The following is a 13,407-nucleotide window of genomic DNA, read 5'->3' on the forward strand; positions in this document are numbered from 1 at the left end:
GGGTCCGGCGTGAGTGTGGGTGGCGGAGCGAGGTGGGGAGGGCCGGCCGTTTGAGGGTTGGAGTCTGGTAAAAAAAAGGTCGCCGAGTGTCCTACGTGGACACTCGGCAAAGGGTTTCTTCTCCGAGTGTCCAACGTAGGACACTCGGCAAAATTTTTTTGAAAAAAAAATAAAAAATATCCAACAGTTTCAAAAAAATACCAAATTTTCACACGAACCAATATAGGTTCTCTATTGACTATACAAAAAGTTTTGTTGTCAAATCAAACTCGACCGTTACTTCGACTCTAAATCTTATCGAATCCTCTCAAAGTTACTATTCTTCTTCTGAGATGCTTCAGTTTGTGATCATCGTACATGATGAAATGTGCAAAACCTTCTCAATTTTTTTCTACAACCTCCACGTATTATATCATCACATCATGATAAATCTTATGATTTTCAGACTTTGCTTGTTTTTTTTACAATTTAAAAATACTACTGCCACACGTTCATGGTCGTGTTTCCTGAACAAGATGTTCGAAAATTCTTTTCATTTCATGGGCCAGGTCTCAAATTGGTTCAAATAACATGAATATCATTTTTCTACTCATTTTGTTCCATAATTTGAATCACTTGCAGTTCAAATTTGACTTATACCAAAAATTTCCTTGAAATACAATTAATTAAATAAATATAGCAAATAAATCCAAAAATATACCAAATTTTAACATGGACTACCACATGTTGTATGTGGGGAGTAGAAAAAATTTCATGGTGAAAAGAGGAAAAAAATTATTTTTTTGCCGAGTGTCAAAAAAAACACTCGGCAAACCCCCATGTTTGCCGAGTGTCTTTTTTGACACTCGGCAAAGCTCCCTCTTTGCCGAGTGTATTTTTTGACACTCGGCAAAGAGGGTGGTTTGCCGAGTGTTTTTTATTTGACACTCGGCAAAGCCCCGATTTACCGAGTGTATTTTTTTACCGAGTGTTTTTGGCTTGGCACTCGGCAAAGAGCTTGTTTGCCGAGTGCTCGAAAAAAAACACTCGGCAAAAAAAATACACTCGGCGATTTTTAGCTTTCCCGTAGTGTGGGATTGGCGATGGGCATCTGTCCGTTAGGAGGGTTCAGGAATTGAGTGTTGTTAATATGGGTTGAAAAAGAGTTCATTAGGAGAAGTGTCCGCGGTTACCTAGGCAGGACAACTGAATCGACCTGCATCCATCGAGCAGTCATGTTGTGAATTCGTGAGTCGGTCGTGGCTTAACAGGAGAGCGGGGAACACACCCCCTCTACAATTGAGAATTGAGAGATATCATCAATTTCATTCGTCCCAAATTATAAGTTATTTTGATTTTTCTAGGTATATATAGATTTACTATGCACCTATATATACACTATGGAGTACTAAACACGAACATTAACATTCAAAATTGACGGACGCAGACACCTAAACACTCTTATATTGAGCTCGATAACACGATTAGTAAGTAACTCAACAGAATCACAGTTGTTCGAAGGGTGAAAACACAACATGCACAGCAGAGCCGAAGAGACGAAGCACCGAGCCATCCATGGGCGCACATCTTACGAGTTACGGCATCTATGGAACTGAGCCGTTGGCACATCTGTTATGGCAGTCGGCCGTGCAGCCCATCATGCAGTTGCTGAATACCTTCGGCTGGGTCGCCATACACATGGAGTACGGGCCGTAAGCAGAGCCCGTGCAGGATACGCAGCATCTACGCTCACACGGGCTGCCGCAGCTACTAGCGGTGCAGGAACCGATGCCGCAGGAACCGCGGGCATAGGCGGAGTTGCCGGTGCACAGGCTGCTGCAGCCCTCAAAGCAACCGGGATATGCGAGCTCGGGCCTAATGCTCTCACATCTCCTTGCTGCGGCGTCAGAATTGGCCTGGCATATCGGAGTGCATCGCGAGGTGCAGTAACTAGGGCAATCGGAAGGCGGCATCGGCGCCGGCGCTGGCTCTTGCCCCATCGACGAATGGAGCAGCATGAAGCACATGGCAGCCAAGAAGACACCCTTGAGGGCGGCAGCGGTGGAGGTGGAGGGTACCATGGTATGGGGGCTTTCCTGGATGGAGCGAACTAGCTAGTAAGCTTAAGATATGAGGGCCAAATTAGGACAAGAACAACGGAAGACAAGAAGCTATAGTGCAGTGGGGATAGGAAATAAGCAGCGATCTTTTGGTGCTTGTATGATGGATCATTCGGTGCTATTTATAGGTACAAACTCAATGGATCCACTGTACATCGGAACCCTAGCTAGTTTTCTATAGATTATTACAAGTTGAAACCTGACACATGGTATCTAGGAACATGTTAGAAGTAGACTTCTACAGGATTATATAACTCTACCTTGCTCCAATCCTTGTCCCGAAGTTGACTTTCACAAGTTGACGTACCTTCAAATTCACTCTACTGTCTACTGTCCAATAAACTTTTCAAAGGTTTGTGGATAGTGAAGGGAGGAACGAGTCAATATTAGACACGGGACACGTGGCGATCGATTCTCCACATTGTAATACAATTTCTACACTTCTGCAAATCCTTTCACGGCATCAACCTGCTCTCAAGCGCAGTCATCTTCTCCTATGTCAATGAAGGTTGGAATAGGTGCTCGGGAGGCAGGAGTATGGGCAAGATTTGTGGGGAGAGCGAGGTGGCGAAAGAAGCCGCAGAGAAATGGAAGAAATGTTAGAGGAAGTCTTTCTTATGGGGAGGGGACATGACAGCTCTGACATGAAGCTAGGAAAACGTGGATTGGAACGAGAGCGCAAGAGACCGAATGTGGGATGCAGCGGCAGCCGGCAAGCAGGCGCCGTGCGAGGCAGCCGGAGGAGACCGAGTAAGATGAGTGGGCAGTCGGCAGTAGCGACGGTCAGCTGTGGGTCAAGACGGATCTGGAATCAAGTGTTAAGAATATGGTTTCAAATAATTCGTTGGAAATCGTGCCCGAGGTTAAATAGGCGGGAAACCTTAATCGACCTGCATCAAGTGGTCATGTTGTGAACTTGGTCGGCTCACAGATTAAGTGGCGACGTGGCTTAACGGGCGAGCGGGGAACACACCCCCTCTACAGTTGAGAGATATCAATTACCAAACACGAACATTAACATTAAAACTTGACTGACACAGACACCTAAACACTCGTATATTGGGCATGATAACATGATTAGTAACTCAACAGAATCGCACTTGTTTGAAGAGGCAAAACATAACATGCACCGAGACAGCAGAGATGAAGCACGGAGCCGTCCATTCACGCATGGGACGCGCACATCTTACGGCATCTATGGAAAAACTGAGCCGTTGACACATCTGTTGTTGCACTCGGCCGTGCAGCCGGGCATGCAGTACGCGAACACCTTCGGCTGGGCCGCCATGCACATGGAGTACGGGCCGTAAGCAGAGCCCGTGCAGGACTCGCAGCATCTACACGCACAGGGGCAGCCACAGGTACTCGGGGAGCAAGAACCCAAGCTGCAGGAGCCACGGGCATAGGCGGAGTTGCAGTTGCACTTGCTGCTGCAGCTCTCAAAGCAACCGGCATAGGCGAGCTCGGGCCTAATGCTCTCACATCTCCTTAACGCATCGTCTGAACTGGCCTGGCATATCGGAGTGCATCGCGAGGTGCAGTAACTAGGGCAATCGGAAGGCGGCATCGGCGCCGGCGCTGGCTCTTGCCCCATCGACGAATGGAGCAGCATGAAGCACATGGCAGCTAAGAAGGCACCCTTGAGAGCGGCAGCAGTGGAGGGAGCCATGGTATAGGGCTTTTCCTGGATGGAGCGAACGATAGCTAGTAAGCTTGAGATATGAGGACCAAATTAGGACGAGAAGAGCAGAAGACAAGAAGCTATAGTGCAGTGGGGATAGGAAATAAGCATCGATTTTTTTGGTGCTTGTATGATGGATCGTTCGGTGCTATTTATATGTACAAACTCAATGGATCCACCGTACACGGGAGCCCTAGTTTTCTATAGATTATTACAGGTCGGTTGAGACTTAACAAATGGTATCTTGGAACATGTTAGAAGTAGACTTCCAGAGGATTACAAAACTCTATCTTGCTTACCCCAATCCTTGTGCCAAAGTTGACTTCGTAAGTTGACGTACCATCAAATTCACTGTAGGAAGAACTGTCCATTAAACTTTTCGAAGGATTGTGGATAATGGGGAAGGAACGAGTCAATATTACAGACGGGACACGTAGTGATCGATTCTCCACGTCAGGCCAGATCGAAAAAAAAGCCCTGTTCATTTCGGGAAAAAAAAATTAGGCCCACAACCATCCCATGGATGTTGTCGGGCTGAGTTTTCAGGTCAGGTTCGGGCTTTTTGACTTGGTTTTTGCGAGGGCTCCTATGTAACTTGTGGAACCCAGATAATTAAACATGCTAACTTTAAAGCTCGTTAAGCCCACATTAAAATCTTAATTCAACATTTTAACAGGGTAGATTTAACATTTTTTTTAAAATTAGACCAATATTTAAAAATAATTGATTCAACATTTCTAAAACATAGATCAACATTTTGGAAAGAAAAAACCACATTCGGCATTTTTTTACAATCTATTTCAACATCCTCAGAAACTAGATTCAACATTTTTTAAGATCTAATTCAAAATTTTGAAAAAAACTAATTTCTACTAGCTTGTTCTCTGTGGACAGCGACAACACGGCAGCTGCGGCGGCAGCAACACGATGACGCGCGCAGCAATGGGAGGAGCGGTGGCTGCGGCGGCTGCAGCAGCACGCACGGCAACGTGAAGAGCGGAGGTGGTGGTGGCGACGACGACGACGTGTGCGGGAAGGAGCGACGGCGACGGGATAAGGAGCGGCGACAACGAGAGCAGCGCCGAGGCAAGCGGGAGGAGCAGTGGCGGTGCAACCGTGTGAGCTCAACGGGAGAAGTAGCTGTGTGCTAGGTTGACAGTGGAGCCACATCCAATATTGAGAATTCACGCATGAATCTCAAACACCATAAGTCCAATAAGAAATAGGCTCCCAGAAGTTATATAGGAATCCTATATTATTGCTGACCCGCCCGACCCAGCAAAGAGCGTGGGCGGGCCAAAAACCATCAAGCTTGGGGCCATGCTGGACCGGACTTAAAATGCTCAGGTCTAATTGTAATCCAATTTCTATACTTCTGCAATCCTTGCACGGCATCAACCTGCTCTCGAGCACAATCTTCTTCCTCCCTTTGTCCCTCTAACAATCTTTCACATGTCAAACGAATTTTACAAAAATACCATTCTTTGCAAAAACAAAAGAGACCCAAAAGTGGCACATATACGGCCAGTCTTAGTGGAGGTTTCATCAAGAATTTCATAACCATTAAATAACATACCACATCAGCAATTTTACTAATGTGGCAATATCATTATGAGAAGAGAGGAGAGTAAGTTTCATCATATGTGAGAGGAGTTTCATCACCATGAAACCCAGCAAGCATAGTTGCGAAGTTCTCAGTCTTGGTAACTGTGATATGAAACTTTACACTGAGACTGGCCTTAGACCAATCTTAATGGGAGTTTCATTCTTATTAAATAAGATCTCATGTCAGCATTTTTTATGACGTGGCAAATAGTTAATGAACAGAGAGGTGAAATAAGTTTTATGGGAATGAAACCATGTATACATTGTTTCCAATATAACTTGTGTGTTGCCCTAGAAAAAGAATGAAACAATGTATCCTACGAGGCTATCTCAACTGTAAATTAAATATTGTTTTGCTTACGTGGTATTTTAGAAATATAAATATGAAATGAGAATGGGCCTAGGCCCCACTCAATTTGCTGTTTGAAGTAATTTAGCCCATTTTCCCACCATTTGGGCCCTTTGGCGGGCTAGCAAGTTGCCCTTCTTCCCTCTCGGCCTAGCTATAAGCTCACTCATTCTAATTTCTTCTTTGCTAAGCCCAATAATCAGCAGAAGCGAGAACATGCCCTCCACTTGCTGATTACATGGCAAAATGCAGAAAGCAGCACCGCGCGCTGCAGGTGCAAATAATAAATACATCGTCAAAAAAAAATACAATTGAGATGCGTACACATGCAACTAATTTTAGGGTCTCGTAAACGTTAGAGATTACTAACGAAATTTATTGATTACTACTCACATATAAATTTTGCACGTCTCGTCATTGTGATATTTAATTCCAGCATTTAGGACTTCCCTTTACGATCGATGCCAACTTTCATTCTGCAGCCTCCAGAGCCAGTACGAAGTAAAAGTTTGCAGTTGATGGTGGGTTCAAGAAATTACTGTCCGTTGGTGTGTCGCCTCGTTAAGCTAGGTCTAATAGCGAATCTTTGAAAGATGCTTTTCAGCTATAAAACAAATTAAAATCGGTGACTAGTATATGAGCCATTCCCTGATATACGTTTTGTGGACAAAGATATGTGGGCATAATTCCTAATAAAGTGACCGCAGACCGTTTTCATAAGAATAAAGACTGCAAAGTATATAGTCAGAAAAGTGCAGGAAATATCATATCAATTACACTGTTTGCATATCAAATTATTATTATTATTATTATTATTTTGATTCAATTGGCATCCAATGTAATTGTATAATGCTCAAAAATAAAGAACATTCTTGACATTTGAGAACACCAAAAATACTACTGCTACAAATCATTAATATAAACTACTTACAGAGTTATTGTACATGACAAATAACAGTTTGGGCACATGAAAGCCGCTCCATTCGTTTCACTCTAGCACGTTGTCAAGCTTGATCGAACCACCGCTGCTTGAGCGCGCATGCAGCCGTCATCCGCTTTTCCGGGTTGCACCTCAGGAGCCCGCTCAGGACCTCGAACCCTGCCTCCGACAGCGACGGCCGGCCGGTGGCCATGGCCAACTCGTAACTGCTGGGGAACAGGTCACGCAGGAAGCTTGTTGGCCCGCAGCCGCTCGGCAGGCGCTCGGGGCAATGGCTCCACTCCTTGATGTCGTTCGTGCCAAGAACGTTGAGCACCTCGCTGAGGTGCTCCTTGATCGAGTCCCCGTAGAAGAGGAGGCCGCCGGCAAGGAGCTCGGCCATGATGCAGCCGATCGCCCACGTGTCGACGCCCGCGTCGTAGTCGGCGCTCCCGAGCAGGAGCTCCGGCGCGCGGTAGCTCCGCGCCACGACGGGGTTCGAGTACGGCGGGTCGTCGGCGACGGCGCGCGCCTTCCCGAGGTCGCAGATCTTGAGGCTGCCGCCGGCGCCCACGAGGATGTTGTCCGGCTTGATGTCCCGGTGCATGAGCCCGACGCCGTGCATGGCCCCGGCGCCAGCGAGGAGCTGTCTTGCGATCCGGCGCACCTCGCCCTCCGCGTGCCGCCTCACGCCGCCCCGGCCCGTCCTCATGGCGTCCTTGAGCGACGGCCCCACCAGCTCCATGACGATGAAGGCCTCGCTGGTGGTCGAGTCGCGGCGGCACGAGTCGCGCAGCTGCACGACGCACGGGAGGCCGCGGCACGCCTCGAGCGCGCTGACCTCGTCGGCGAAGATGGAGTCGAGGCGGGGGGCGTCGAAGTCGTGGGCGTTCAGGCACTTCATCGCCACGATCTCGCCGGTGCGGCGGTCGTGCGCACGGTACACGACGCCGAAGGCGCCCGCGCCGATCGCCTCTATCTTCTCGTAGCGGCTGATCGTGACGGCGAGTGGGGCGCGGGGACGGGGAGCTGCGGCTGCCGCCGCCGCACGCGCCATCTCTCTACGCTTCTTGCGCTCTGCGGCGGCTGTGGCGCTGGCCTGGGCTCGATGCGTCATGTAATACACCATGGCGGCGGCGGCGAGCGCAGCGGAAGCGCGCGGTCGCGTCGCCTAGGGCAGCAGATGAGATGCGCGTCGGGATCCAGCGCCGAAATGTTCTCGCGGTTAGAATTTGTAGGCAGCAGTTGGGTTTACCGACTCCAACTCGAATAGATCAGCACGAATAGAACTAAGGCATTGTGCCACGTTGCATCTTCGGTTCGAACTCGGATTGATCATGCACTCCTCGATAGACGTCAAACTAGGGTGGCAGAGTTTTCGTTCGGTTCGTTAAATAAGGAGATCACGATGCACATCACGAAGTTCCATCACCGTAACCTGAGGGGTGTTTGGATCCATAGACTAATTTTTAGTTCAGGTTACATCGGATATTGCTAAACGTGAACTAATTATAAAACTAATTGCATAAGTCGTGGCTAATTCGCGAGATAAATCTATTAAGACTAATTAATTCATGATTTAGCACATATTTACTGTAGTATCACATGATCAAATCATGAATTAATTAGGCTTAATAAATTCATCTCATGCATTAACCTTCATTTATGCAATTAATTTTTTAATTAATCTATATTTAATATTTCCAGTAAGTATTAGAACATTCTACGTGAGGCTCCAAACGGACCTAATCGTACTATCTGCATGCCCAGTTCCGGAGCCGCCACCCATCCTTCTTTTTTATTTTCTGATCATGGTCTTGTTTAGTTGGCAAAGTTTGGAGATGTCAAATTACTGTTACAGCACTGTAGCACACTGTAGCGTTTCGTTTGTATTTGTGAATTATTGTCTAAACATTGACTAATTAGGCTTAAAAGATTCGTCTCGCAAAGTACAATAAAACTGTACAATTAGTTTTTAATTTCGTCTAAATTTAGTACTCCATACATGTACCGTAAGTTTCATGTGATGAGGAATCTTCTTTTTGCATAGTGCTAAAGTTAGGAGTTAGGGGTGAACTAACCATGTGTCCGCGACGACGGCACTTGTCGATGTCATCTCCGAAGCCGACGAGCCAGCCTGCCTGCCCCGAGTCCCCTTTCGTACGGCGTCATCTCTATGGCTCCATCTGCAATTGCGACAGTGTTGTCGGGCCCGGAACAGTGTTCTTGGTTTTCGTTTCCAGCAGCTTGCAGTCCACAACAGAAGTTGCAATGCAGTGGCTCTAACAGTGTAAATTGTATACCCCATAAAAAGATGCATAGGGCCTTGTTTAGTTGGCTAAATTGAGAGGTGCCAAATTACTGTGCTGGCACTGTAGCACACTGTAGCATTTCGTTTGTATATGTGAATTATTGTCCAAACATTGACTAATTAGGCTCAAAAGATTCGTCTCGCAAAGTACAACAAAACTGTGCAATTAGTTTTTAATTTCATCTACATTTAGTACTCCATACATGTACCGCAAGTTTGATGTGATGGGGAATCTTCTTTTTGCATAGTGCCAAAGTTGGGAGTTGGGGGTGAACTAAACATGGCCTAGGTCTGGCTTGTTACTCTTACTTATTTTTAGCATCCGTCACATCAAATATTTAAATACTAATTAGGAGTATTAAACGTAGACTATTTACAAAACTCATTACATAGCTGGAGGCTAAACAGCGAGACGAATCTATTAAGCCTAATTAGTCCATGATTTGACAATGTGTTGTATTACAAACCGGGATAAAAGGGTTCGAGGGATTTAGTCCTCTTTCGGCCACCCCGTTGGGGACCCTTTTATCCCGGTTTGAAACACCAACCGGGATAAAAGACCACCTTTTATCCCGGTTGGTATTACAAACAGGGATAAAAGGCTCTCGACCCTTTTATCCCGGTTGGTGTTACCAACCGGGATAAAAGGGGGGGTCTTTTATCCCGGTTGATGTTTCAAACCGGGATAAAAGATCTCTTGGGATCTTTTTTTTCCACTAGTCTTTGTAACCGGGATAAAAGGTCCCGATTGGTGAGCCCCCCACTAGTGACCGAGCTTTAGTCCCGGTTGGTGAACCTTTTGTCCCGGGCCAACTTTAAACCGGGACAAAAGGGGGCGCATCGAAAGCCAATTCTCTACTAGTGACTCACTCTAGCAGGCTATTGCGGCATAAACTCTAAAAAGGAAACACTTCCACTACTGGAAAACTAAGCATTTGTCCCAATGCTCAGTTCCAGTTGCCTTTTGGAGGTCGTCGGATATCATTTAGTACTGGATTATAACACCACCCGATACTAAAAGGTTCAGATCCTCGTGACTTTAGTACCAGGTCGTAATACACCCGGTACTGACCTTTTAGTACGGGTGGTATTACGACTCGATACTAAAAGCCTCTCCACAGGTTACTTCAAAAGGAAAGTATATCCAACTCTATCACATGTGCTGTGTAGGTGAGGTGGTAAGGAAGGTTCACGCAAGGTCGGGGTTGTACAAACAGTACTAAAGACGAATTCCCCAGTGTTCCACCACGTTCTTCTTGCATGCATGTATCTGCCATATTTTCTGGCAAATAGGGTTCTCCATCGCTTCCTCATCAGAGATGTGGCAGCATCCCTCTGCATGCAATAGTAGTCTCTGCAAAATGTTGCCCAGGCCGGAGTATCTCCTGCGTTCTTGATTGGTATAGCTAGGATGTGCTGAGCATCGTCTGGGCCAAAAATTGCCTCCACGAGATCAGACATCGGAGTCCGTGCTCCAGGTGGCCGTGGCCTGGTCAATTCTTATCTAAAGAAAAAGGTGGCCCTGTCAATTAATTTGCCTTTTATATTTGTTACCGATCACTTGCAGCCCAACCCACGCATGGGCCAAGAATAAAAGCAGCAACGAAAGGGGCCTAGAATGAGCGGCGTTCGACACACGAGCATCCGAGCACGCCGTGTCGCCGTGTTGAGTTGACACGTGGTTGCCATGATTGCGGCTCGAATCGGCGTCAGCGCGGCGGTGTAGCGGCGGAGCCTCTCTACGCTGCGAAATGGTCGACGGCAGGCGCCTACGTTAGGTGCTCGATGAAACGCCTAGCTCGGGCGCACTCTTTTCTTTTTCTGGCCCCGCTTTTTATTAGAGCCTTACCAATTTACTTTATTCATTTAATCCTCTAAACAAAATTTAAAGCTGATCTTGCTCTCTAAGCTATTTCGTTTGTTCCAATCTACTCCTAATTATATTTTTTTTTTCACGTACAATTTTAAAATTTACTAGTTGGGCTCTATGTTACAAAAATAATTAGCAATTTTTCATCGTACAATTTCCATACAGTTTTGTATATCTAAGATCAATTTCATATTAAATATTCCTAACCTATGGAAATAATTATGAAAAAAATTTAGTATAATTTTTTAATATAAGACACTATATTTTGTATCTGCTTATAAAATTTGAACTTAAAATTCAACTCATACGTAGAGAAACAAAAAATAAAAAATCTAATTAGAGGTAGATTGGACCAAATGAAATAGTTTAGGGGAGTAAAGTGAGCCTAAATTTTGTTCAGGAAGTTAAGCGGACAAAATGGATAGGTGAGGATAGTAAAATAGACTTTTTCCTTTTTTATTATGGATGGAGGAAGGGTGCAGATTCGCAATCTGATCCATCGTTCCTGTGCTTGTGAACCGCGCGAATAGAATCGGATCTTAATTTTGGAACGAAAGGTGGAGTCCGAGTATTTTTTTTTCACTTTTCAGAGTACAGATCGAATCAGGATTTGGTTGCGTGAGGTCAGGGGCATATACTAAATCCTAGGGTCCGGTTGTTCTCCAACATTACCAAGTTTGATATTGTTATTCACGTCGAGCCGATACTTACTATTCTGGTGAACCAATTAGAGTTCAAGTTCAGGGCCTCGAGGAATCAGGCCCTGGGATTCTTAATTTCTGGGTTGAATCTGGTGATTCTCTCCTCTGAACTCGTGCTTAGGATTTAGGACTGGACAGGCTCTACGGATTCTGCGGATTGATTCCTACTGGTAAGATTATTGTTGATTGTGAAGTGGTAGTGTCTGTGACTCTGTGTACTGTTGTTCTTGTTATCTGGAAAAAAGGAATAGACGCATCAAATACCTGCTTGATCTTTGCTGCTGAAATTTTGCTTTGCAGCTGTCTTTGATTTTCTTACTCCACGTGAGATTCTTATATGGTTTTGCTACTACCTGAATCCGACAGGAAGTTCTTCTTTTCTTTATAAATTGATGCTGGCTGGTTGGGTTCCTGCAATTTGCATATCGCAATTTACTATATAGATTGTGAGAGCCAATTCGGTTTGGGGAAAAAAAATTAACAGATTAGGGCATTGTTGATACTCTTACATGAACTTATAGATGTAATATGTCTAGTTCACAATGCCTTGTTCTCTATTTCCATTGTAATGACCCTCTACTCCTGCCTGCCTTCACTATTCTGAAATTAGCCTGTGGCACCAAATGTCACCTACATCAGGATTAATTCCCCCAAGCCATGACTTAATCTGCCTCCCACCATCATGCAGGATTGATAATGCACTGTGAAATGGACATGAAGGGTACGACGGGTCACAATTGTTACCAGAACTGGTCTCCATGATATGTTATCGACTCTGCCCAAGCGATGTTCTTAGCTTTGCAGCGGTTTGTAAGCACTGGTATTCTTGTGCGTTCCGTGTCTATCCTGCAGATATATTCCACCCCCATTCTTACCAGCAACACCATCTCGGACTCCGGCCTGATTCGTTGCTATAGTCCCTACCATAACAAGATGTTTATTGTTCGTACCCCTCTAAGAGTTCGTTCGGAAAGCAGAATCTTCTCAGGAGATGCGAATGGATGTGTTACTCTCACGACGCCAGACAAGACTGTCTTGTTCGGTAATCTCTTGGATGGCTCAGCATTCGAGACAACTGAGTCCAAACACGATGAAGGATACTTCTGCGCATCACATAAAGATGGGACTGGAAATTCAGAGCAATGTGCAATCTTTGGCTATAAAGATGGGACTGGAAATTCAGAGCAATGCACAATCTTTAGCTTTTATGCTTCTACTAACACTATAAGAGTTCAGAGATGGAATGGAGAAAGGTGGAAATACTTTGTTGATGTCTCGGACAACGAAGTTGGCTCCAACTCCGACTCCAGCTCCGGCTCCGGCTCCGGCTCTGATTCTGATTCTGACTCGGACTCCGGCTTCGGCTCCGGCTCAACTCAGACTTAGACTCCGGCTTAGACTTAGGGTGCGTTTGGTTGCGAGGACGAAGTGGGACGGGACGGGACGATCCCACTTCGTCCCGCGTTTGGTTGGAGGACAGGTGGGACGGGGACATCCCTACGAGGGAATATACCCTCCAGATGCGGGATGCCCCCGTCCCACCAAAACGAGCGGACGGGGGCATCCCACTTCGCCCCCGTCACGCGCCGTCTGTCCCTAACAAGAAAGAAATTGAAGGAGTACGGATGGGAATCGGCCAAAAAGGTGCTACAGTGCGGAATCGGTCAGTGGCTTTTACTTCGCTTCAGAGTGAATACGCTAGGTTCCCAATCGGCAATCCTTTGCTGATGAGAAATCGGGCGAATCAGGAAGGTGGACTAAGGTGGGGCCTGTATGGGCTTGGAAGATGGAAGGATAAGGTGGGTTTCTGCCCACGACAGCGTGCGGTAATAAGTTGTAGCACGGATTGTGCTTGTAGATATTTGTTTTCTG

The 13,407-nt window shown here is 46.0% G+C and overlaps 1 protein-coding gene across 1 annotated transcript; it reads right to left on the reverse strand.

The window, feature by feature from the left end:
* Positions 1–6,738: 6,738 nt before the first annotated feature.
* On the reverse strand, positions 6,739–7,710 carry LOC101781063 (putative cyclin-dependent kinase F-2). Its single transcript, XM_004963890.2, has one exon. The coding sequence runs from the start codon at positions 7,708–7,710 to the stop codon at positions 6,739–6,741; it is 972 nt and encodes a 323-aa protein (XP_004963947.2).
* Positions 7,711–13,407: the final 5,697 nt, after the last annotated feature.

The sequence above is a fragment of the Setaria italica genome, chromosome III (assembly GCF_000263155.2).
Source record: "Setaria italica strain Yugu1 chromosome III, Setaria_italica_v2.0, whole genome shotgun sequence".
Classification (NCBI taxonomy): domain Eukaryota; kingdom Viridiplantae; phylum Streptophyta; class Magnoliopsida; order Poales; family Poaceae; genus Setaria; species Setaria italica.

What these genes read in the sequence shown, in the direction of transcription:
- LOC101781063 (XM_004963890.2), bottom strand. Translation starts at nt 7,710, where the DNA reads ATGGCGCGTGCGGCGGCGGCAGCCGCAGCTCCCCGTCCCCGCGCCCCA.